This window comes from Ostrinia furnacalis, unplaced genomic scaffold, assembly GCF_004193835.3.
Source record: "Ostrinia furnacalis isolate ACB-3 unplaced genomic scaffold, ASM419383v2 OfSCF2155, whole genome shotgun sequence".
NCBI classification, from domain to species: Eukaryota; Metazoa; Arthropoda; class Insecta; order Lepidoptera; family Crambidae; genus Ostrinia; species Ostrinia furnacalis.
In genome coordinates, this window is record NW_021132394.1 from 22,176 (window position 1) to 50,166 (window position 27,991).

At 37.2% G+C, this 27,991-nt stretch overlaps 1 protein-coding gene across 1 annotated transcript in view; it reads right to left on the reverse strand.

Moving 5' to 3' along the window:
• The window catches only part of LOC114354723 (transient receptor potential protein-like), a gene marked incomplete at its 3' end in the record, with an annotated part of 39,615 nt that extends 21,915 nt beyond the window's left edge, over positions 1-17,700 (reverse strand). The window contains exons 1-2 of the mRNA XM_028307263.1: positions 17,630-17,700; positions 70-233 (exon numbers count right to left, since the gene is read on the reverse strand). Coding sequence (XP_028163064.1) covers positions 70-227 — 158 coding nt within the window. The remainder of the gene's footprint in view (positions 1-69; positions 234-17,629) is intronic.
• Positions 17,701-27,991: the final 10,291 nt, after the last annotated feature.

Sequence of the window (27,991 nt, forward strand, 5' to 3'; positions counted from 1 at the left end):
TAAAAAGAGGTTGCCAAATTCTTGAGGTTTGCTATTTAAAGTCTACACCACATATATTAAGCTCCTTACCTTTTAACAGTGGCGTAGTCTCCTCTATCAGCATGGAGGAGGTACGTCTTCTCTTCTCTGGTGAGGGCTCGCTCGTTGAAGGTCCTCAGGTCATGCTGGCTGTTCCTGAGGGCTTCCTGGGAGCTGCCCAGGAGCTCCTCCCTCGAGCCACGGTTCATCCTGATCTGGAACAAGGAATAGGCAAATTGGGGTCATATAATTAAGGTTTAATGGGTAAATAAACATCTTAGTCATATTAGGTGTAATTGAGCTCTATTATACATGACAGAACAAAAGCCTGATATACATTTAAGCAGGAGCCTGACTCTGTGAATGTGTACTAGTTTAATACTGTATCTCATGTTGATAGCCCAATAAAATAAATAAATAAATAAATCATCATTGTCATTACCATCATCAGGTCATTTAGTCTCCACTGCAGGAGACCCTGTAATTTACCACAGGCAAATGGTGGATTTAGCGTACACTCCCCACGCTGGCCAGACGGGTTGGGGAGGCCTGACTCTCGTAACAGGTTAATCTTTTACAAGAGCTGGAAAAATCTTGTACGAGTAATTTGTTGTTCATTTAAGAAACTTTCACACTTAATGGCTATCAGCACATCTGCCTATGACTAGGACTCTATTATGTCTTACTTATTTATTGCAATCGATGTGGTGACTAAACATGTAAGCGCTTTGGGTTTTCTGTAAGCTTAATATCGATGCCTCCTAAGTAAATAATCGTAAGCCACAAAATATCAATTTTGATTTTATAAGCATTTTATAATTACTAAAATACGTATTATCGAACCCGCGAACAAAAATTGCAATATCATTTAAAATAAAAGATTTTTCACACGTATTCAATCGTATGTAATCCACGCTCGCAACGTATACTATCGTAATGTCCTGTGCGATCGTCTACATGGGAGAAGCAGTTTGGTTCACCGCTAGCGAGCGCATACTATTAGGTAAGTAGTAATTACAGTTTTCCTTTTGGTGTTTAAAATTGCCTTATATTTTGTTACTAGCTATTCAAAACTATAGTAATTAACACATACGATTATTTACGTTCCTTTTTTAAGCTAACAAAGTATCGTATGTTTTACATACCATGATAAACGTTGTCAATTCAATTTATTTTTTGTCGTATGTAATACATACGATTATTAACGTGGTTTGTTTTCGTACGTTTGATATTGTATGTGCAATTTAATATTGTTTACGTTGGTAAATTGAGTATTTATTCCTATTGTAACGTTTAATTACGATTTTTTCGTCTTCGTTGTGGAGTTAAATTATATTTTATGTTTGTGTTTTTTTAATATTTTCAGATTCGCCATTGCCTGAAGGAGCTGATTTAATAGAAATCCAAGCATTTTCTAATTTGATCTCCAGTGATTTACTTAGTGATGAAGGTACTTCGATCCTACTAATATTATAAATGCGAAAGTTAGGATGTCTGGATATCAGGATGTCTGGAAATTTGTTACTCTTTCGTGCAAAAACTACCGAACAGATTTTGATGAAACTTTACAGTATTTTTGTTTATAACCCAGAATAACATAACATATAGGCTATAATTTATGACGATCTGTGACAAACTAAATTTCTTTAATTAGTGACATTTGTATGTATTTTTATAAGTAATCAATAATAGGTAAAAAGCTTTATAACTAAAAAAAGTAAATCTGAATCACTCTCAACATTATGATTAAAAGAATCTACAAGAAGATTGTGATAGAATTGGTGATGCACCGCTGGAATGACACCTCTAGGACAAAGGCTTACCAAGTATTTTTTTTAACTTTGGTTATAGGTAGCATATGGTTAAAAAGGGGGCAAACATCAGAGTAATCTTGCTGTCGTCGTCTCGTGTTAATTTTAGTAACAACAGTCATATATTGAGACTCATCCAAATGATATTCATAATGGAGTTTATTTGAACACAACATCACCGTTCAAGTTCTTAGTCCAATTTTTACAGCCTAAGATTGACTTAAAATCCAAAAATTTGGTATGATGCAACTCGATTACAGTATATGGTTTCCCATCTTGTTTAGCCCATCGTACCAATGAAAACCATTCTAAAGGAGTATAAATACATTTATTTTTGGCACATCTTTCAATCAAAGCATGAAACTACAACCATGTACTGTAATCGAGTTGGATCATACCAAATTTTTGGATTTTAAGTCAACCTTAGGCTGTAAAAATTGGACCAAGAACTTGAAAGGTGATGTTGTGCAATGGATGAAAATAAAAGAAGTCAAGGTGCTTCCTTCTGAGCCAAATAAACTCCATTATAAATATCATTTGGATGAGTCTCAATATATGACCGTTGTTACTAAAACTAACACGAGACGACGACAGCAAGATTACTCTGATGTTTGCCCCCTTTTTAACCATATGCTACCTATAACCAAAGTTAAAAAAAATACTTGGTAAGCCTTTGTACTAGAGGTGTCATTCCAGCGGTGCATTACCAATTCTATCACAATCTTCTTGTAGATTCTTCTAATCATAATGCTGAGACGGATTCAGATTAACTTTTTTTAGTTATAAAGTTTTTTACCTATTATTGATTACTTATAAAAAAATTACTGAATTATCATTAATTATTATTCATGTTACCTATTATATAGATTCCTTATGTGCAATTTTTGAATAATATTAGAGGCTTTAATAAGATTAAATACTATTTTTTTAAAGTAAGAACAATAACTTTTATTAAAGTAATAACACGATGTAACTTTGTTAATTGATTTTATCAAGTAAGAATAGATTTTGCTTATTTTAAGGTTAATAAAGAAGATAAATATTCCTTTTATCACTTTATAAATAAAACTTTTTAATTTAGTCGTAATTACTATGTTTCAAAAATAATCAATGTTTATTAGAAAACAATTTTTTTTATTTGATCTCGTCAGTTAATTACTTTTGATTTAATTATTTGTAATAACTTCACATTCTATGTTAATTTAAAATTATTTTAATTATATTTTCATAAGAAAGAAAGACTGTTATAACGTGATTCTTTGGTACAAATTAATAAATAAGGTATTTAAAACAGAGGTTTCAAATTGATTTTGTGAATCCTTTTGTCCAAAATAGATGAGTACCTAATTGAATAATTTAGTTTTAGCATGAATTTACAATTAAAAATTAATAAATATGTAACATACCTTCGACAGTATAAATGATTATGTTCCCGTACAATGGAGTATGTGGCTCTTACTATATATTTTACCTACAGCTAGACAAAGTAAATAATTGTATAGTTATGTTACGATTTCTATGACTAATTTTATCCGCCGTAAAACACCGTAACAACAATATCTCCAAAACTACAATATATTTACAAATAAATGTTATTGTATGAGAATACACCTTGTATCGACTATATGTTTTGAAAAAATCGTACCCCTAGCTCAAAAGATGGGAAAACTGCACACAAAAATATCTTTAAATGGCTCTACTGTAAAGTTTGGTTTTAAGACATACGATAGTTTACTTAGGAGGCATCGATATGTTGCTCATTAAAATTAATTACTGTACTGCTTATCCTAAAAGACTGAAATGTAAAAAAGTATTTCGAATGACCATGATAGCCCTAAAAACCTAAAATTCATCAAGCTCGGCACTCTACAGAGCACCAAAAGCAAATTCCTGAGCTTCACTCGATTGTCGGTGACGTCATAATTGTGTAAAGGGTGACGACCAGTCACGTGTCACAGTCCCAAATTACGAAAGGTTCGGTGCGATGCAAACTTGCTATATTTGGAGGCGATTAGCGATTTTGCGAATCGTTGCATTCGATTATTCGATGTGTCGCATATTCGAAATTTGTCTGATTCGTTCACGTAAAGACGACCTCATAAAGGTAACAGGAAGGCGCTGGATGCAGACCGCTATCAACCGGTCATTATGAAAATCATTGGGGGACTATGTTCAGCAGTGGACGTCCTATAGCTCAAATGATGATAATGATGATGTTCACGTAAGCATAACTATAAAACTAGTTCTTACCAACTGCATCAGCAGAAATCAGAAATATTTTTTGTGGAACATTAACAACGTGGTATTATAAATCCTAGTTGCTAAGTTTAATTATTTTAGATAGATTTCTGTTATGTTATTTGTTTGGTGTGCAATAAAGTGTATTTATTATTATTATTATTATTATAGTTATAATCTTTAATAAATAATACCAATAGAATAAATAACTAAGTTCTAGGTTCTCGGTACACGGTGTTTCAGTCCTAGACAAGCAAATTAGTTTTCAATTAACTTTAAATTGGATTATTAGTGGAAATAAATAAAACTTAATTCGATGAATTTGAATTAAAAAGCAAAATTCACGTCATTAAAGAATGAAAAATGATGAATCGGCGCAGTGATGTCACCCTTCCTATTACAAAATCTATGGGGAAATCGCATTGTGACAGCTCATTAAAAGCGTGTCAATTGTTTGGCGGTTTGAACTAGTAATTGGATCGTTTTGGCGTCTTTTTGCTCGTAGTGACACAATCAGTCGGTCAGTGGGTCAATCGTTTCTATGGGTGCTTACAGGTCTGGCACTTCATTCAGTAAGTGCCTCAGGTATGGGAGCGACACGGGACTTCAAACGTCAGCGAGACTTCAAATACTATAGTTGCTGCAATTAGCTCCCGAAAAAAGGTCTAAAGCTCGGATACCGCCCAAGCGGAGAGGTGATGTGGAAATAACGAAATTCCCACCTCTCGTTCCCACCACTGCAACTCCTGTGTGTAGCCAGGAACTACAGCTTGACCGCCAATAAAAACCCGACCAGTGAAGGCCAAGTTTGTCCCGGGGGAAAGTTAAACTGTCATTGGACCCGCAACGAAATTAATCAGAAGAACATAGGAAGAGTTCGATCTGATTGGTTATTCGAACACATCTCTCCGCTTTAATGGAAACCGGATCTAAGGGTGAAGTGTATGCTACAAGTAGCATGTCTGTCTGGTCCTGAAATCTGTGAAATCGACGTAACAAAGTCAGTTTTAACTACTTTGGGACTAAAGGTCAGCTGATGTTGTTGATAGATGATTAAATCGTGACTGAAAACGACTGAAATACTTCTATGCAGTGTAAAAAAGCCCTTATTGACTTTGTACACAAATATAATGATTCACACTTTGGTAATCAATTTTGTAGTCAAGATGTATTTAGTTACATTTGGTCCAAAACAAATGAAAAAGTAATTAAGCTAATTGATATTTATGACTAGACTTGCATCCGTAAAAACGGAAGTTGAACATTGTTTATTTTCATTTATAACAAAAAAAGATTTAAAATATTATTACCCTCTTCATTTTCATGTCGAACCCTTTCATTTATATTTCACTGTTGATCACATTTCATTTAAAATTATAACCATCTCACACGCGTCTTTTTATCGGTAGAGTCATCAGCTTTTAAGAAGCTTTTATTATACTTCACTTGTTTTAATTTGGCAATATTAACTAATGCTTGAGCTTTTCAAAACACTGTTAATTTAAAAATGAACTTCACTTTACATTTTAGTGTTCGAGACTGTGATTAAATTTTAAAACTTTTTTGCCACTTATATACCGCATTGTCGTCTACGTTTTGGCCATTTTGAGATTGGAAAGTTTTATTCAAATCAAATCAAATACATGAGTTGAGTTTAACACACATAAATCCATTAACTTAAATGCAGTCTCTACATTATTTAAGAACAAATCACATTTTGCACTTTAAAGACACTTTACTCGCCAACTTCTCGTATGTTTATGTTTACGATTAATCGATAAACTATATCGATTTGCAATCGAATTTCCTAATGAAAAACGGTCAAGCGCGTTGCCATAATCCGACTGGCCTTATGGTGGTGGTGGGGAGCACTGATCACTGGACTAGCGACTTCGCCCTCCCGATTTCGCGATCGATGGCAACAAACATTGGTACCTAATGATAAACAAATAGTCAAGTACATGACATAATCGACGAATTTGGAGCATTTTCGGTGTGTCTGGGACTGGTTGGCATAAACTTAGGCGAAGTTAGATCACCGTTCCAAATGATAGTCTGCAATCATCTTGGATTAAGATATAATACTTTTTAAGCCACTACCGCCACTATCCAAAACTTGACAATAGTGGGATGCCAGCTCAATTTTGGCGGACTTATTGCCTAGGAAGATGACTGTGTTAAATTATTGTTTTCTTGTGCTTAGGCTGAGTTGCACCCCTAACTTTGGCCGTATGGATTTTGACAGATTTTTGACCTTAATCAAAGATAAAGTAAGATGGTGCAACTCACCCTTAGTGTAGAATGGTGTAGGTATCAGTCTATGGTATCATCAATCAATGGTATTGTAATTTTTATCAATTTTGATGATTGTGAAATAATATATCTTTGTCAACCTGTTCGTTTTAGTTGTATCTAGGTATAAAATTAAATAATGTAGCGTTGCAAAGTACTAAAACATTAATGCATTTACATCAGTCCAACTAACTGAAAAATAAGAAAGAAAGAGAAAGAAAGAAAAAATGTTTATTCAGTATCATCGACAATACACTTACAATACTTACTTCAACGGAATTCTTACGATTGTTGTCACTATAGTTACCGTATTAAGGTCTAAATCAAGACAAGGATCTACACATCATAAAAAGCACGATGAGTGTCAAATTCGCCCTTTCAAGTCAGCAGGACCACAAATCAAGAAGGATGAGCTCCTGTAAGGGAGACCGAGGTGAGTTGTAACAGGGGAGAGTTGTGAAATTAACGATTTTTTTGAACTTATTAAATACTAGCGGCCACTGGGAAACTTCCAATCCCCGTTCTACCCTCTTAAGGGTTGAATTTTGCAAAATCCCGTCTTAGTGAGCATCTACGCTCTAAAAGGAACCCCCATGCAAAATTTGAGACTTCTAGAACTTGTAGTTTCTGAGATTTCGTTATGAGTGAGTCAGTCAGTGACCTTTCGCTTTTATATACTAGCAGCCGCCCGCGACTTCGTACGCGTGGATCCCGTTTTACCAGCTTAGGGGTTGAATTTTGCAAAATCCCGTCTTAGTGAGCACCTACGTTCTAAAAGGAACCCCCATGCAAAATTGGAGACTCCTAGCACTTGTAGTTTTTAAGATTTCGTGATGAGTGAGTGATTAACGAGCTTGTAACCGTGCGCGTTTTTAGTTCAAGTCTCGAGCTACCACGTGCTGTTGCGAGCTCGATAATAATTTGATAGGTTTCCAGCAAAAATCGACAATGTCACAATTCCCTCTGTTCCAACTCTCCCCGGTCTCCCTTATCAGACTCGCTACGAAGGGCATTCATCTTCGCCATTGTGAGGCTTTTGTTGGCTGGACAAGGATAGATCTTGGGGATAAACATAGTTAAAACTGGGATTTAAGTTTGGGTAGTGTCAGTTGTGTGGGAAGTCGAAAAGAATACTACGAGTATACTCGTAAGTGAATGGAATTCCTAATGTTTAAAGAAACTGACATACCTACTACTATTGGTAAGAAACTTATGAAAGACTTCTCTGTTTTCTGTGCAATTGGTTAGGTAGTGAAGACTTTACGATTATAAAATAGCTAACAGTAGTGTGTTATAATGGTCATAGAACATTATGAGAAAACTAGCTTTTGCCTATGGCTTTGTACGTGACTATACATAAATCTTTACTTCTATACTAATATTATAAATGCGAAAGTAACTCTGTCTGTCTGTCTGTATGTCTCTCTTGCTTTCACGCCTAAACCACTAAACCAGTTTTGATGAAATTTGGCATAGAGAGTTTGAGTCCCGGGAATGGACATAGGATAGTTTTTATCCCGGTTTTTAAAACAGGGACGCGCATAATAAAGTTTTTCTGTGACAGACAAAATTAAACGCGGCAAAGCCGCGGGCGGAAAGATAGTTTTAATATAAATAGTTACTTTTAATATTCCGAATGTTACAAAACTTACCGCAGTTTTCACATTGAATCGGACCCGAACTTGGCTGCCTTTTTTCCGTCTTTTCATTTTGAAGTCTTATTTTGTTACGTTTCTAACATAAGAATATCACTTTCTTGTTTATTAATTTTAATAACCACGAAGAATGCATAGCAATAACTTTCGCTAGCCAGCCATAACTGCTAAACGATTTTGTGTTTTAAAACTAACTTTAAAACATTTTGTGTAAAATTGTAAAGTAGGAAAATTAAGAAAACAACTTCAACAAGTTCTCCTCAAGGCTTTCAATGGTTATTTTTTTAAACTTTCCAGTGTAAGTACCATTTATTTAGATCTAGAAAATTAATCAAAGCTATTTCCAAAGCAGTTTTTCTAGATCACGTTCTAGGTTAGGAATACCCTAAACAAAAAATCAAGTATCACCCTAAACGAAAAATAATACAGTTCCTCAAACACCATCACACAACACCATGGTTATCACACCATGCTATCAATCCCTCAATCTCTAAAGTCACTTTTCGTTTGTAAATAAACTCTATCAACTGCGCGTACGCATCTCGCTGAGAGCGATGCTGACTGAAGATCTCACGATCGAAACGGATCGAATTCTATTTTTAAAAATGAGTTTGGATGTAGGATGTAATAGCAATTTGATTCGACTTGATTTAGGTTTAGTGTTTTTATTTTGCACTTATGTGTGGTTTCGGTGGTGGTCGAGACTTTTATTGGAACTAAAACAACTTTCATTTAGGTATGTCATTTTTGAACTCAAGTTTTTCAGGAAACCTTAATTGAAATTTAAATCTGCATGATTTATGTTAACATAGAGTGGTAGAAAAGCAAGCTAAACAATTTACGACGTTTCGAAAAAAAAAGCATATTTCAGGCAATTACCTACATAAATAGGCCCATATTGTTAATTAGTAAATAAATATTAAAAATATGAACGGTACACACACTTACCAAATTTTAGAGATCTTTTATCAATTCCACATTAAACTAACGTCAATATAAATACGTACAATCCTGTCTTTCATAGTAAAAAATTGACTCACCAATCTTCTTCTTATTGTGCTCATATTAAAATAACGACTTTAAAGAATGTAAGTACTTTCATGTCTTGAAAACTCCATGAAAAGCACCCATTACATCCGATGATAGCAATCAATCGGTCAAAATACTTTACAAATGCCCATCAAGCTTTGGATCTAAAAGAGCTGCCGATCAAAACGGTGTAAGATCGGATTTGTAAAGGCGGGTTTATACACACATGGAGCGGAGTAAAGAAAGTATTAGGTACTTTAGTATATTGCTATAATATTATTTATTGTATAAAACTGAAGAGTTTTTTGTTTGTTTGCTTGAACGCGCTAATCTCAGGAATTACTGGTCCTATTTGAAAAATCCTTGTGTTAGATAGCCCATTTATCGTGGAAGCCAATACATCATCACCCTACAGCCAGCCAATAGGGGCGGAGCAGTAAAGGAAAATGTTGAAAAAACAGGAAATACGAGTATTATTCAAACTTTTTTCACGTGTACGAATTCGCGGGCACAACTAGTATGTAATATCGCCCATTTGCGACGACACTGTGACATCTCGACATATACGATTATTTGTTTTACCAAAATTCTGAACCGCGATCTTGCGTTCTTTTATCTCCAAAAACAGGGTATTTGTTACTCCAAAAACAACAATACTATGAGAGAAAGAGACAAAATATTACGTTATAGCGCTGGCTCGTTCGACGATCTAGTTGGCTTCGACACTGTGACAGTTCAGTTGCCACCTGCGCTTTGAGATGTGAGGTGCTCTTCGTTTTTAAGAAAAACGTGACATCTAGAGGATACCGCGGTATTGATGACAAAAAAGGTAAGTTTTTAAAATATTTTTATTTTATTCGACAATGTGGCACGTCATACTTATCACAGTGTTCTTCTAAAACAAAAAGCAAAGTAAAAGAGAAATTATTTATCCTGCTTTCAGAAGCTCAGCCGTGATTCCATCATCACCCGGTGCCTTGTTGTTTTTCAGCTGTTTGAGAGCCATTCTAATCTCGTACAGGCTGACGTCCGGGATATCTTCGGTGTAGTGTCGGGTCAGTCTAGCTCTTGGGTCTTCGGCTAGATTTGTGACAGGTGTACGTACACTCGTGTATAATTGTCCGTAGAACTTCTCAACCTCTTCCAATAACTCAGGCCCCGACGAGATGTCTCTGCCATCCTCGGTCTTCAGCTTGGTCAGTTGACTTTGGCCAACAGACAGATCCCTAGCGAACACTTTAGAGCCTTTGTTACGCTCAATCGCCTCTTTAATACGATCTGTATTAAATTGGCGTAGATCGCGAGTCAAAGACTTGGAGATCTGTCTGTTAAGATGCCGATACTGAGCAGCATCTTCAGAGGACTGCAGAACCAAGTTTCGTCTCTCTTCCATAAGTTTATTGGTGAGGTCAGAGATCTTTTTGGTTCCTTTTGGACGACGGGTTTTAAAGAACTTAGACCCAGTCGTTTGGACAATTTCCACGAACCTGTCATTGTATTCGTCCACATTTTCGCAGTCTCCTAGGCATTCGAAACGATTTTGCAACTCGAGCTGAAAGCTTTCGGGGTTTTGGAGTTGGATGGGCGCTGGGCGGAGCGTAGACTTCATCAGTCGACGCCTCTCGAGCTTGGGTCTGATATTCAATGTGCCTCTTACCATTCGGTGATCGCTTCCTGTTTTGACCGAGTTGATCACAGAGACATCATTGAATATATGCTTCTTCGTCGACAAGATGAAGTCGATCTCATTTTTTATAGCGCCATTGGGATGCAGCCATGTCCACTTTCGCTGTTTTGGCTTCCTGAAGAAGGAGTTCATCATAAAGAGGCCCTCCCTCTCCATGTTATTTTATGTCAATCGCCTATTTTACTAAAAATAAAAAGAAAAAAGATTTTATTGCTTGTTGGTATAGAATGGCTCCGAAATTTTTAGACCGATTTGAATAAATATTTCACCTTTATAATCCTATGTTATTTCTGATTAACATAGGCGTGCCGATGTTCGCCAGGGAAGCTATAAAATCAAAATCAAAATCAAAAATATTTATTCAGTTTAGACCACAAGTGGCACTTATGAACGTCAATAGAAAATAATAAAAAAAAAGGTAGCCCTTATGGGCACTTTACATGTCTCCTTATCTTTTGGGCCCTACCAGCGCAGCGCTTCGAGACAAACATATGGCAAGTGCTGAGAAGAAACGCCGGAACAAACTCAGTCACCACTTATTGCCAGGAATTATCTAACGGTAAGAATAGTCAAATTTAAGTACATCAAATATGTGCAGTATAAGTCTAGCGATTAAATCAGTCAGTATGTCAGCGTCAAAATATGTCAGCGAGACTTTAGAATGCTTATGCCCCCCTAGACAAAACGCACTTTTTGATCGAATCGAAAATCGAATCCGGCAAAACTCCATACAAAAAAGGGACTTTTCGACCACTTTTCGACTGGTTTGCGATTATAATTTGCACTTTGTCTAGACCCACAGATTTGTATGCTCTGTCACGTCATAATGCCTCCCGTGCCGCTACCATACCTCAGGTACTGACTGAGTCAAAGCGTAGTACATACCTTGTTAATTTATTTAATTACTATTTAACGTGTGAGCTTTTTTCGCCTGAAACACAGGTTTTTAACCTAGCTCAGGCTACAAAAGACTATGAACTATATGTAAACTTTAGCATAATAAGTTCTTATAATGCTCTTATTTTAAGGAATAAATTATTTATTTTATATTTTTTTTTACACCTATAGTAACTCATAAGGTTAAGTTGACAATATTGACGGCCTCAAAATCAAAAGGCACAAAATCAACTTGGCCTGGTGTTTGCGCCACTTCAGGTCTTTCCCACTATTTGAATCGAATCGATCATCCGATTTGGGAACGCTTAAATGACGCCGCGGTTCGAAGTTTGTTTGAAATATAGTGTAAATTACGCAAAAATATGGTGATTTCTGGCTGTGATCGGATTCCCTAAGGTCCAGCAGGCTATTGGAATGTGAGGAAAGGGCGGGCCCGCCAGCATACGGATTTTTCATCTTCACGTGGTGGATACCGGTTAGAAGACCCTTGATGTGCTGCAAGTAAGTGTCCCTGTCGTTTGTAATTTTTGATTCGGTAATGTTCAGGACGCGAAGTGGCCACTGTATTCATCACTTGCCCATTTTCCGCAATTTTTTCTCTTTACATAATGCTTTAAAACAACATATTCAACTCGCTATTTTGTGTGGCTTCGTGGCATAAGATTTAGCCCCCACACCTGGTGAATACCAGAAATTTAATTTGCTAGAATTAGCAAATTAAATTTCTGATTTCTTAACTGATCCTGTAATTTTTTATAAGATTCTAAACTTTCGCGTTCCATTTCAACTAAAATAGTTCACTCTGCTTGCGACCACGACTGCAGCATAGCAGCCGAAACGTCAAGCCGTGAGTACATAATGTAACTCATTAATAAACGTCGCGTTAAGACCCGTATCTTTCTATTTTAGCTGTATTTTTAATCGAGTTCTACAGCTCTACATGTGGACGTGCCCTAACGAATCGAGTTCGCTTAAGTGGCCATAAATTAGTAGTTTACACGGATGCCTGTGCCGGGATAAACACCTGGATCAAAGATATCTAAATCAGTGCCGAGTCTATCGGGGTTCAAGGACGTAGAGACTGCTGGATGAGCTAGCATTAAAATTGACCTAGATTTTAACGAAACCATACAGTTTTATCCTTAAAAACCACAGAAGAACCTCAATGGTTTATAAGTATCGGGGTACAAGGACGTAGAGACTGCTAGATGAGCTAGCATCACAGATTTTAGAGGCATTAAAACCGACCCAGATTTTGAAATTGTCGTACAGTTTTGTCCAAGTAACGTTTTTCTTATGTCAGATTAGGATGACCGTTCTTGTTTGATTTATAGTACATTGTTACATAAGTAAGATTTTTTAAGATGTACTCGTACGATGTACGATATTGATTCTGCTTATTTACCTACCTAAACTCCAGTTTTTGGATTAACAGTCTTTAGTCTCCTTTATCTAGGCAAGTAACATTATATATTTTTGTCTCGATGTCGCTTCTAGATTATTTATAACAAACATACATTGTAAACGTTGAATGTGCACTTTCATTTACAAAGAAGTCCGCAGTTAATCCTAGATCCAAAACATCTGGACGTTTCAATAGTAAAACAAGTCCTTATCAATAGTTTAACTAATTGTATGTGAGGACGGAATAACATTGTGACATCTAATTTCAGAAATGAGGAGATCCGTAAACGAACTTAAGTCGCTGACAAAGCTCGACGGATTAGCAAGCTGAAGTGGCAATGGGCAGGACACATTACGCCAAGATGACGGCCGATGGGGCAGTAAGGTTCTGGAGTGGAGGCCACGTACCGGAAAACGCAGCGTGGGTTGCCACCCACAAGGTGGACCAACGACCTCATAAAGGTAGCAGGAAGGCGCTGGATGCAGGCCGCTACCAACCGAACGATGTGGAAATCATTAGGTGAGGTTCAGCAGTGGACGTCATGGACAGCATTGGGGGACCGGGCAACATGGAAAGCATTGGGGGAGGCCTATGTTCAGCAGCGGACGTCCTATGGCTGAGATGATGATGATGATGATCTAATTTAACTTTAATAGGCAGGACGACGATACTTAGATAGGTAATTATTATACACAATTGTAACTAGTAGGTACGCCTAAATAATTTGGCCACGATGTTGATTGTAAGTATACTGAAGAAATTCTAAAGTAAAGAAAAGTTTTTGTTTCAGTTTTCAGTTCCACGATGCACGCGCTTGTTTTTCCCGGTCTAAACGTTACTAACATCAAAACAAACTGTCAACGAGTGTATTTTCATTGATTTTATTGTCACCGCACCCCACACGAACAGTAATAGAACCCTGGACGTGACATCGGTTGTGTAAACGGGCAACACGGGTGTAGTAGAATGCGATTGAGTAATGTTTGTTGTTTAGTTGTACGCCAAAAATGGGAATTAACACCTTTTGTTTGTCACGTCATGTAGACATCATAATATAGATAGGTAGGACACCTAAATTTTTGTAGGGAAATAGCACTTATTATAAGATGCCGCAATTTAGTTTGATGTGTTGTTGTCTATAGGTACAAATTGCCTTTTGTATGTTGATGTTGCACCGCGATGGTCAAAAACTGTCTGACCCTGTGTGGGAGGGAGTGTTATTCGTATTTATCCATGGTCATCCATGGTCATAAGAATAATGCTAAAGAGTAAGACTTATACTTTGTTGTTTAAAATAAAATTTAAAGAGTCTGTTTATATACGAGTTATACTTTAAAAATTCGCTGCGAAAAGCATTTTGCATGTTCATGCTCTATCTTACATCTCTTTGACCACTGAAAGTTGTCAATAACAATTTATATAACTTTTTATTCATAAAATTATCCCGAGAATTTACCACATTCGGAGAGAGCTGTGGGTTGAGCATTTGGAGGTAAGATAGCCAGTTCCTCTATGGTTGAGGATTCCAGGTGAAACTCGGTTTCAAATTCGGCCTGATCGTAATTTTCCATCGTGTGAGATACCTACTTGAGACGTTAAGAGCTTTCTCGTTATGGTAAAAAAAAAGAATTTTAGCCTAATTAATCATACAAATTGACTATGTAATTTCCTTTCTATTCTTTTTATTTACTTTTCTCTTTATACGTATAGATAATGTTTTGGACAAAGCTAACCATGGTGAGGGTCTTTGTCATATAAATTGAAAAAGGCTGTCAGTGCAATTTGGAGGCATATTTGTTATGGGTTTGACAGTAAGTAGGGTATATCATGCCATTGACATGCATAAAATAATGTGTCGGACGAAACCCGGATATTGCTAAATTATTTTTTCTTAACACCAGTTAAACTATCTATCAAATCTTGCCGGTATGGGAAAAGGATTTGTTCCTGCAGTGGAGACTAAACGACCTGATGGTGATTAGGGGTCGCAATACCGAATCATTTCAGCAAAACCGGTATTTTCGGTATTGGCTCCAGACGAATACCGATAATCCGGTATTTTCGATATTTCCGAGATTGAGCTTAATTTAGCAAATTTAGTATAATAAAGTCAGTTTGCGGAGGTATAGTAAGTAGGTACCTAACCTAAATTAATTTATCTTCTAAATAAAACAAAATTCAGTCCAAATCAAATTGAGTTATAAAGAGGTAATCTAAATATTATTAAATCTAAATTAAATTTTTAGGCCTTGTAATGAGATCGTAGAAACAGTAAAGTATCTAAAATTTTATCACTCTTGACTTACTTGACTTAAGGTCCTATGTCCCCTACAACGGGCAGAGGGCGTCCACAACAGTCCTCCGTCGCGTTCGGTCTTGAGCTTCGCGTTTGATCTCACTCCAAGTCTTGCCGATCTTCTCCGCCTCGTCTGCCACAGTGCGCCGCCAAGTTTGCTTGGGGCGACCGCGTTTGCGTTTTCCTTGGGGGTTCCAATCCAGAGCCTGCTTGGGGATGTGATCGGGATCTCTTCGGAGAGTGTGGCCAATCCAGTTTCACTTGCGTGATGCGTGTGGCTCAGCAAACAGAGGTCATCAGCATAATCTAAGTCTTCTAAGACTCCGATTATACCGCACTCTATTCCACGCCGTTGGTTTTGATATGCACGACACATGATTCTTCCACCCAAGAAGAGCAAAGTGATACCTTTCCAATTGCTACACTGGCTTAGGTACCCTTTCTTTGGCACAGTAATTAAAAGCCCCTTATTCCAGTCGTCTGGTAGTTCCTCTTCCATCCAGATGTTTTCGATGAGAGGTGTCAGGACGTTGGCGGCGGAGTTTACGTCGACTATCACTCAATCAACTCAAAACGAACTCGCGCGCGCGTATTTTGAATTAAACGGAGCGTAAATTTTTCTATTTGTATTTGTTTTTTATTTATTTTACTAAAACCGAAAATACCGAAAATCCCGGTTTTTGTGAAATGAATACCGGTATTAATTAGACCTAAATTTGGCCCGGTATTCCGGTATTTTCGAAATTCGGTATCCCGGTTTGCGACCCCTAATGGTGATGATGATGATGAAATTTTATTATGTAAAATACTGTGCGTATTATACTTTACGTCCATTGGTACCTTGTTTATTTGTTTGTGCAACACTACATTTTCCCCAAGTGGAAGTTTGAATCCGTAGACACCGCTCTGACGTTGTAGTATGTAGATGAGCAGAGCAAACGGTCAGGCGGTCCTGTGTCGTCTAATAAGCCGCGCTAAACATGAGTAGTATTGAGTACTTATTTAAGTAATAGTACTATTACTTAAATAAGTAATAGTACACACTTACTGAGGGCCATGCTCGGTGTTTCTTTACGAGATCGAATCAGAAATGAGGAGATCCGTAAACGAACTAAAGTCGCTGACATACCCCGACGGATCAGCAAGCTGAAGTGGCAGTGGGCAGGGCACATAGTACGCAGAACTGACGACCGATGGGGCAGCAAGGTTCTAGAATGGAGGCCACGTACCGGAAAACGCAGCGTGGGACGTCCACCCACAAGGTGGCCCGACGACCTGATAAAGGTAGCGGGAAGGCGCTGGATGCAGGCCGCTACCAACCGTGCGATGTGGAAGTCATTGGGGGAGGCCTATGTTCAGCAGTGGACGTCCTGTGGCTGAAATGATGATGATGATGACACACTTACTTAGTAGGTATTTGAAAATCGATTTTGTAAACTACAATGGAACTAATTAATGATGTCGACCACCTGGGACTAATTACCTAAATACTAAATGTAGGTTCTAGTCCGTTATTATTATCCACTAAAAGTCAGGTTACACCTTGTGACATGCATGTCTGCAAATCGAATCTGGAACTTCAATGTCAGGCGGAATTGAATCCGGAACTTCCAGACTGGGCGTGCAACTTTAACCACTAGCCAAGGCAATACGGAAATTCACTTATTAAACATTGTAACCCACTGTCGTAATCAATAGCTTATTAATTACAGGTTTTACAGGTCATCCTTAAATAATGGTCAGAGAGGTATCAGAATAAAATTCAGGACTTCCAGGTCGAATAGACTACTTTAACCACTAACCCAAGGCACCACGGCAGCTTAGGTACGTAGGTATTAAACATTGTAGCCTGCTGTGGTATTTAATTTTGTCTAGATGATCATCCAGTCTATCTTCTCCTAGTGTTTGGCACGGTCTTTTTGGTACACCCTGTAGATAGAGTTTTTTTTATCCACAACAAGGAAGCTCTTAGCCTGTATCTCACCTGATGGTAAGTGATGATCAGGCCGAATGTGAAAGCGAGCTTCACCCGGAATCCTCAACCACGGAGGAACTGGCTATCTTACCTCTAACAGCCGAAACACAACAATGCTGTTAACATTTTTGTTATGGCGACAGACTTAGGTAAGATGATGTTAGCTAGCCAGGCGGACTTAGAACAAGCCACCAACCAAACCGAATAGAAAAATCTGCCCCCACTGGGAATCGAACCTGGGACTCTGCGTCTGAAGTTTACCACTTGCACCTTCTTACCACTAGACCACAGAGGGCGGCAGTAGTGAAAATAAAGTCTTCACTCACCGAAGTACAGGTCAGCCTGAAGTCATGGTCGGGGTTCCACCGGTGGTGGCATGCAGACCGTCGCGGGTTCCGTCCTGCGGGACACTGGACAATATTCTAAGTGTATCGCGTTAATCGAATTTTCAAAGTGAACTGGCTAGTGTTGTTGATAGTCGATAGAAATGTAAGATGTCGATAGTTTGATAAGAGCTAAGCGTTATTATTTACGCGGCCTTTAACAGTATTCTAGAAAATAGTTTCTTGTATATAAAAAAACCCATTCCCTTGCATTTTTAAATCTTAATATTATCATAGGTAGGAGTCTCTGTTCAAGCCACTTATACTCTACTCGTATATACTCTGGTGAAGAGAGAAAATGGTGGTTATGTCGCAGGCAAATTGTATGATTCCGCATTTTACAAACGGCGTCGTCAGTTTACAAACGCTCGCTGTTCTATGAAATGCCGAAGGCAAATTGGCGACTCGTTCAATTGATAAAATTTCGACTATGATTGTTGCAATAGGGTGACCATCATAAAACACATGTTGGACAAATCAGACTTAATTTCAGAAATCAGGTAGGTATCTATTCAGGTAAGACAAACCTAAGATACTTGCTACTCCTAAAGTAATTAAAATATTTTCGTAATAAAAACAACACTAAACTAATTTAAACTATTGACGTACGTACCTATAGGTAAAACTATGACATACAATAAGTTTCGATAGTCAGTCCTTTAATTCTTACATTTTAATTATACCTAGAAGAAGTCTAGAAGACAACACAATATTTTTTTAAACCAATAATATTCCGCAGCAGTCCACCACCAGTCCGAGCACCAGATTCCATTGTCACCTTAGCGTTTTTTACGTGCCGGATAACCTCAAAAACTATTTCATTTTTCCATAGCTTTTTCACTGCTCCTATTTATGAATCGTAAAATATTTTTAATTCACTAAGTATAATCAATGTCTTTTTATGTGAAAAGTCCTTTGAATACGTAGAATTTGCACTGTTTTCTGTATCACAACACCACGACTCGACGCCATTTTTCTTGTTTTGATTAGCAGCGCCTCGCGTGGTAAGAAAAAGAACTAAATACTTCAATTTGCCGCGGCATTTTGTAAACAGCAATTGAATTGGCTATCAAATGTTTTGGCATATTATAAAGTGCCCAGGCAATTTACATTTTGCCTTCGGCATTTCATAGAGCAGCGAGCGTTTGTGAACTGACGACGCCGTTTGTAAAATGCGGAATCATACAATTTGCCTGCGACAGATACATCAAGCCTAGTTACCAACTGTGTACCTACCTTTCTGTTTTATCTGGCAGAGAGGAGACTTTAAAATTTTGAAAGGTATTCCATTTTTCTGGGTTACAATTTAATTACATAAATATTTTACAAACATAATTATAATTTTGCATGTTCTAAAAATTTAGGCACACAACATTTTACACATTTTAAGCATACGTTTTTCAATTAATTTAAGTGGCATTTATGATTGAATCTATCCAATATCCTTCAGTATAAGACATGCATTAACATACAGCTCATTATCTAACATAACACCATTGAATCAAAGACAATGTCTCGGCCGTCGTCGTTTGCTATCTATGCTACAAAGACTGCAAGTGACGGCCATCTTGTCTTTGAGCGGATCTTTGCTGTGTGTTAAATTGAAATAGTTAGATGTTTACTTCCCAAAAGTAATAAAAGACATTTATTTTCTTTCTTTAAGAGGTTATTTATGAGTATTTAATTAGGTTGTTGACATTTTAACCAAAAATTACAAGACTTAAGTAAAACGTAATTAGATCTAAATTAACGAAAAATTTGGTTTCTTTGAAACTAATAAATTGTTTCTTGATCGAGTGCGCATAAGTGACATCATTGATATTCAATATTCCAGTAACCAAATTAATTTAGTTTTGTGTCATTATAAATGAAATTGAGTATGTAGTTCACGTAACAACTAGGTACCTACTCCTTGTGTCGTTTATATTTTAATAGTCACACCATTTTGTGCCTATTCTAAAGGAGTCTGAGCTGTTTATTAACATGATGTTCATAATGGTCACATGCTAAGGTGAGATTCGACGCTTTAGTCCCATTATGGATACTTAATGAGGTCGCAAGATGACAATAAGTATACTTTCTCATACTTAAATACCAGCCACATGAGTAAAGCTGTATTCATATGACGCGGGGATGATTTATACAATTTAGTAATAATAATAATAGTCCAACCTTTCGTGCCCCCCATAGTCCAACCTTTCGTTGCCCCCCATAGTCCAACCTTTCGGGCCCCCCATAGTCCAACCTTTCGTGCCCCCCATAGTCCAACCTTTCGTGCCCCCCATAGTCCAACCTTTCGTCCGTGTTCGACCACCTGAACCACGTGGGGGGCGGACACCCGCAATGAATTTACCATGCGGGTGACCAACGAGGCAAGGGCAAACCCATCAATATGGAGCTAAGGAGTAAACGAGTGCGTATAATGTCGCTGCCCGGGGGCTATCGCCGGGGCACATCTGGAGCCGACGCTGGATGTCACAGCCTGCGAACCGTCGGTGGCGAGGAGCTGAACAGGCGGGCTCTCGCTGGGGTCATTCCCGAAGATACTACAGCCGACCCTACGCTGATAGACCAGAGTCTATCTACATGCAATAGTCCAACAACAACGTCATCTTCGTACAATCCGTCACGCTCATGTAGCCCTACACCTTCGTCAACTGGTAGCATGCAGTTGGAGGATGTTGTGCAGACGACGATTTCCGTCAGTAGCTCTGCACCCACCACCGACAGCCAAAAAACGCGTAGGAGATGGAGTCCTGATATGAATGAATTCATCCTACGCAATTACTTACTACTAACCAAGTTAGAAACTGACATCAGAGGGTACCTTGGACCACTGCATGAACATTTTATTAAAAGGTTTCCTGAAATGAACGACGTATCGCGGCAAAGAATTGGGGATCAAAGAAGAGCAATAGTAACAAAAAAGTTAATACCACAGGAATCTGTACAACGGATATACAACCAAGTCAAATCAGAATTACAAAATTATTCAATCCCAACCATTCACAACTCAAATATTCCTAGAAATTCCACATCATATGTTGATAAACAAACAATTACAGCTACACCACAAACACGTTTACGATGGACGAATGAACAGAATGAGGCTATCATCAGAGAATATTATAAAGTAACTGAAATAGAGACAAATAAAACTGCATATAGACAACCACTTCATCAGGCTTTTATAAAAACCTTCCCACATTTGGCACACTTATCAGAGCAAAGGATTGCTGATCAGAGAAGACTAATTCTAACAAACAAGTACATCAGTAGCGATAGGCTGAACGTCATAAAAGCTGAAGTTTCTGCTGAGTTAAAAGCACGCGAAAACGTTCAAACACAAAATTCTGACACACAGTATAGTTTTCCTACACTTGACAATACACAATCTGAAATAACTTTAAATGACAGCATCATGGAGACAATAGATACACACCCAGAAATATCACTTCCTATATTAACTCAACACTCTCAGTCGCAACACACACTGGAAATAGATAACACAAACAATACTGATCAAGTAATACCAACAAAGCTAGAAGTGGAATTGACAGAAAAACTTAAGGAAACTCTTGAACTGTATGCCGAAATAGATCCAGAAGCTAGACCGAGACTTCCAAGGCTTAGGGAAAATAAAAAATTGTACCAACTAGTTCACCTCTTTAATAGAAACATTCTTAAAAAGTTTTTGAGTGAAAATGCTACTATGTCTGATATACACACACTAATCTACTGTACAGCTATGGTAATTGGAAAACAATTAGGATACAGGATATACGAATGCACCGATAGTAATAAACGACACACAAAACCTGAGAAACAACCGTGGCAAATAAGATTGGAAAAAGATATCGCCGCTTTAAGAGTAGATATAGGAAGATTAACTCAGTACATTTTTAAAAATAACAGATCCACAAAAATAGTTCGTGAAGTTAGACTTATCCTGGACAAAAATAAAATTCACTCATCGCATGAAGGTAATAACACTACACCACAAGACGTTTTAGATTCACTTAAACAAAAATTGGCTCTTAAAGCACATAGGCTAGCTCGCTATTTAAAAGCTCACAAGAGAAAGAATGATAACAAACTATTTGTAAATAACGAAAAAGGTTTCTATAGGCAACTTTCAAGCACTAAGGACAACAATAGGCAAACACTGATACCGGACAAAGAAGATCTGAAAAACTACTGGGCTGATTTATGGGAGAAGCAAGAAGTTCATAACGAAAAAGCAGAATGGATAAAGGAAGAGGAGAAGAAATGGGAAGGTATTGCGGAAATGGAGTTTGCGGATATAACTAGGGAAGACATTGAGGATGTTACCAGAAAAATGAAAAACTGGAAATCTGCAGGGATAGATTGGGTGCAAAATTTTTGGTACAAAAAACTTGCGTTCCTGCACGATGTGCTTGCTGAGAAGTGTACAGGAATCATAAAAGGTGAAGAAGATTTCCCAGAATTTATTACTAAGGGTATAACCCATATGCTACCAAAAAGCTCAGATACACAAAATCCATCACAATACAGACCGATTACCTGTTTACCAACTTTATATAAACTTATCACTTCATGTATAACGAACAAAATTAATTCACATGTAGAAGCAAACAATACACCGTGTTACTTTGCATTCTTGCCATATTCACAGAGATTAAAGTAGGGAAAAGTACCTATTATTTAAGATAAACAAGAGACTCTCATAAAGAAAGTACACTGAGTTTTTAGTGAATTTGGTTTTTCAGTACAAATTGGAATAAACCCATTTTGTCCCGCACGTTCTACAGGTGCAAGTGGAATAAACCTAGTGGGCGTGGCCTAGTTCTTAATAATCTGTTGTTTTATGGCTCTGGGTACCAGCCTTTTTATCCATTCATTCATAATAATTATTTTAAAATACTCTTCAGTTGATTTCAGATTTTCCTTACTACTTTACGGGCTTAGGACCGTCAAAAATACGTAATAATTATTAGGATTTTAATTGATTTTAACATTGTACCCTAATTTTACAAATTAATAAATTAAGTATGAAATTAAATCACCTTATTCGCAATTAATTATTTATTTATAAGTTCCTACTTACAAAGTTTACGTACTGCAAAGCAAGTGTTCAAAGTGTCCTCCTTTCTGATGAAGGCACAGTCTAGCACGGTGAAGCGTAGGTTTTTCGCTTTAGTTTTCGCAACACNGGCTAGTCACCGCCTGCCATTTTTTCAGTCCGAGACTATGAACTAGGCAGGTGTCCCGTAGTCTCCATCCATAGCCCAGTAACCAGTCCATCCATCCCTCATCCATAACCCTAGTCCATTCTCCAATAACTGCAATAGCTCCTGTGCACAGGCTGGGGCTGGTCTCTGTCTACATCCCATGATATAGTCAGAGACTAGATCCAGCATGTGCACCACTTTCACTTTTGTCGATTATTTTGCGCTTAAAACGGCCTCTACGACGACGCTGGATGTCACAGCCTGCGAACCGTCGGTGGCGAGGAGCTGAACAGGCGGGCCCTCGCTGGGGTCATTCCCGAAGATACTACAGCCGACCCTACTCTGATAGACCAGAGTCTATCGACTACATGCAATAGTCCAACAACAACGTCATCTTCGTACAATCCGTCACGCGCAAGCAGCCCTACACCTTCGTCAACTGGTAGCATGCTGTTGGAGGATGTTGTGCAGACGATGATATCCGTCAGTAGTTCTGCACCCACCGCCTACAGCCAAAAAACGCGTAGGAGATGGAGTCCTGATATGAATGAATTCATCCTACGCAATTACTTACTACTGACCAGATTAGAAACTGACATCAAAGGGTACCTTGGACCACTGCATGAACAATTTATTAAAAAGTTTCCTGAAATGAACGACGTATCTCGGCAAAGAATTGGGGATCAAAGAAGAGCAATAGTAACAAAAAAGTTAATACCACAGGAATCTGTACAACGGATATACAACCAAGTCAAATCAGAATTACAAAATACTTCAATCCCAACCTTTCACAACCCAAATATTCCTACAACTTCCACATCATATTCTGATAAACATACAATTACAGCTACGCCACAAACGCGTTTAAGATGGACTAACGAACAAAATGAGTATATCATCAGAGAATATTTTAAAATAACTCAAATAGATACAAATAAAACTGCATATAGACAACCACTTCACCTGGCTTTTATAAACAACTTCCCACATTTATCACACTTATCAGAGCAAAGGATAGCTGATCAACGAAGACTAATCTTAGCAAACAAGTACATCTGTAGTGATAGGCTTAACATCATAAAAGCTGAAGTCGCAGAAGAGTTAAAAGCATGCGAAAACCTCCAAACGCAAAATTTTGACCCACAATATACTTCTCCAAACTTTACACTTAATACTACACAATCAGAAACTACTTTAAATGACAGCACCTCGGAAACATTAGGTACACAATCAGAAATATCACTTCCTATATTAACTCAACACTCTCAGTCGCAACACACACTAGAAACAGATAACACAAACCACACTGACCAAGTAATACCAACAAAACTAGAAGCGGAACTAACAGAAAAACTTAAGGAAACTCTTGAACTGTATGCTGAAATAGATCCAGAAGCTAGACCAAGACTCCCGAGGCTTAGGGAGAATAAACAACTGTACCAACTGGTCCACCTCTTTAATAAAAACATTCTTAAAATGTTTTTGAGTACAAATGCTACTATATCTGATATACACACACTAATTTACTGTACAGCTATGGTAATAGGAAAACAATTAGGATACAGGATAAATGAAGACAGAGATAGTAATAAACGGCACACAAAATCTGAGAAACAACCATGGCAAATAAGACTGGAAAAAGATATCGCCACTTTAAGAGTAGATATAGGAAGACTAAGTCAGTACATCATTAACAATAACAGATCCGCTAAAATAGTTCGCGAGGTTAAACTTATTCTCAACAAAAATAAAATACATTCATCGCATGAAGGTAATAACACTACACCACAGGATGTTTTAGATACACTCAAACAAAAACTGGCCCTTAAAGCACATAGGCTAGCTCGCTATTTAAAAGCGCTCAAGAGGAAGAATGACAACAAACTGTTTGTGAATAACGAAAAAGGATTCTATAGGCAACTTACAAGCACAAATGATAACAATAGACAAACACCAATACCGGACAAAGAAGATCTTAAAAATTACTGGGGGGATCTATGGGAGAAGCAAGAAGTACATAACGAGGAAGCGGAATGGATAAAGGATGAGGAGAAAAAATGGGAAAGTATTGATGAAATGGAGTTTGCGGACATAACTAGGGAAGATATTGAGGACGTAACGAGAAAAATGAAAAACTGGAAAGCTGCAGGGATAGATTGGGTCCAAAATTTTTGGTATAAAAAACTTGCTTTCCTACACGATGTACTTGCTGAGAAGTGTACAGGAATCATAAAAGGTGAAGAAGATTTTCCAGAATTTATGACTAAGGGTATAACTCATATGCTACCGAAGAGCTCAGATACACAAAACCCATCACAATATAGACCAATTACTTGCTTACCAACTTTATACAAGCTTATTATCACGTCATGTATAACTAACAAAATTAATTCACATATAGAGGCAAACAATATACTAGCCGAAGAACAGAAAGGATGCAGGCAGAGCCATAAGGGCTGTAAGGAACAATTAATTATTGACTCAACCGTATTGAAACACGCTCATAGACACAATAGAAATTTACATTTAACGTACATTGATTATAAAAAGGCTTTTGATAGTATACCTCACTCATGGCTAATAAGAGTTCTACAGATTTATAAAATAAACCCAACAATTATTACATTCCTGGAGGACGCCATGACTAAATGGAAAACGACGTTATCCTTGTCAACTGAGAATACAAAAATTACCACAGACGAGATCCATATTAGTAGTGGCATTTTCCAGGGAGACTCTTTAAGTCCTCTGTGGTTCTGCCTTGCACTTAACCCGCTTTCAAATTTACTTAATCAGTCTAAAAATGGATACAAATTAACTAATAATGCTACAGTAACACATTTAATGTACATGGACGATATAAAATTATATGGTAAATCATCTAAAGATATGGAAAATTTATTAACAATAACAACAAACTTTAGCAAAGATATAAATATGAAGTTCGGTCTTGATAAATGCAAAACATTACATATACATAAAGGTAAAATACTGGCTGGTGATTACAACATTGATGAAGAAATACATATCAAATCTATGGACATTAATGATACTTACAAATATTTAGGCATAAAACAAAATAAATATATAAATCACACGCAAATAAAACAAGATCTAATAGCAGAATACCTAAGACGCGTCAATATACTATGCAGAAAACACATTCCAAAAACCTGTTTAAAGCCTTAAATACTTACGCTATACCTGTACTTACCTATTCTTTTGCTGTAATAAAATGGACCAATACGGATATATCAAACTTACAAATAAAAACAAGAACCACCCTTACAAAGCATAAATATCTACACCCCAAATCAGCTATTGAAAGAATGACCATCAAACGAGAAAAAGGAGGCAGAGGACTGATTGATTTGAAAGTTCTGTGGGAAGGCCAGCTTAGCAATATTCGTAAATTTTTCTACAGTAAAACCAACAGTCTTATACACCAAGCTGTGATAGAGCTAGACGACAACATGACACCCTTGAACTTAAAACAGANCTGGCCGAAGAACAGAAAGGATGCAGGCAAAGTCATAAGGGCTGTAAGGAACAATTAATTATTGACTCGACAATATTGAAACACGCTCATAAACACAATAGAAATTTACATTTGACATACATCGATTATAAAAAGGCCTTTGATAGTATACCCCACTCATGGCTAATAAGAGTTCTACAGATATACAAAATAAACCCAACAATTATAACATTCCTGGAGGATGCCATGACTAAATGGAAAACAACGTTATCGCTGTCAACTGAGAACGCCAAAATTACCACAGACGAGATCCATATTAGTAGTGGCATTTTCCAGGGAGACTCTTTAAGCCCTCTATGGTTCTGCCTCGCACTTAATCCGCTTTCAAATCTACTTAATCAATCTAAATATGGATACAAATTAACTAAGAATGCTACAGTAACACATTTAATGTACATGGACGATATAAAATTATATGGCAAATCATCTAAAGATATGGAACAGTTAATAACAATAACATCAAACTTTAGCAAGGACATAAATATGAAGTTCGGTCTAGACAAATGCAAAACACTACATATACAAAAGGGTAAAATACTGGCCGGCGATTACAACATTGATGAGGAAATAAATATTAGATCTATGGACATTAACGATACTTATAAATATTTGGGCATAAAACAAAATAAATATATAAATCACAAGCATATAAAACAGGATCTAATAGCGGAATACCTAAGACGCGTCAATTTGATATGCAGAAAACATCTACATTCTAAAAACCTATTTAAAGCTTTAAATACCTACGCAATACCTATACTTACTTATTCTTTTGCAGTAATTAAGTGGACCAATACAGATATATCAAACTTGCAAATAAAAACAAGAACTACCCTTACAAAGCACAAATATCTACACCCCAAATCAGCTATTGAAAGAATGACCATCAAACGAGAAAAAGGAGGTAGGGGACTGATTGATCTGAAAGTGCTGTGGGAAGGCCAGCTAAGCAACATTCGCAATTTTTTCTACACTAAAACCAATAGTACTTTACACCAAGCTGTGGTAGAACTAGACGACAACATGACACCATTGAATTTAAAACATAGAGAGTTAACTTTTAATTCAGAAGAGCAGAGTATTAGGGAAAAGCTAAACACTTGGCGTCAAAAACAACTTCATGGCAGACACCTTCAAGACCTAGAACAACTACATGTAGATCCTGTAGCGTCAAATAAATGGCTTAAATTAGGGTACTTGTTCCCCGAAACAGAAGGTTTCTTAATTTCAATACAAGACCAAGTAGTAAAAACCAAAAATTATAGGAAATTCATAATCAAAGACCCAAGTGCACTAGATGATCGATGCAGGAAATGTCATAGACAACCAGAAACCATACAGCATATAATTAACGCATGTCCAGTTTTGACCCAAAACGATTATACTCACCGACACAATCAAATCGCATACTATGTCCATCAAAAACTTGCTATTAAATATAAATTACTGCCCCCTAAAGTAGAACCATATTATCAATATACACCTAAAGCCGTCCTAGAGAGCCCCAGTCACAAATTATATTTTGACCGCGCCATATTAACCGATAAAACAATA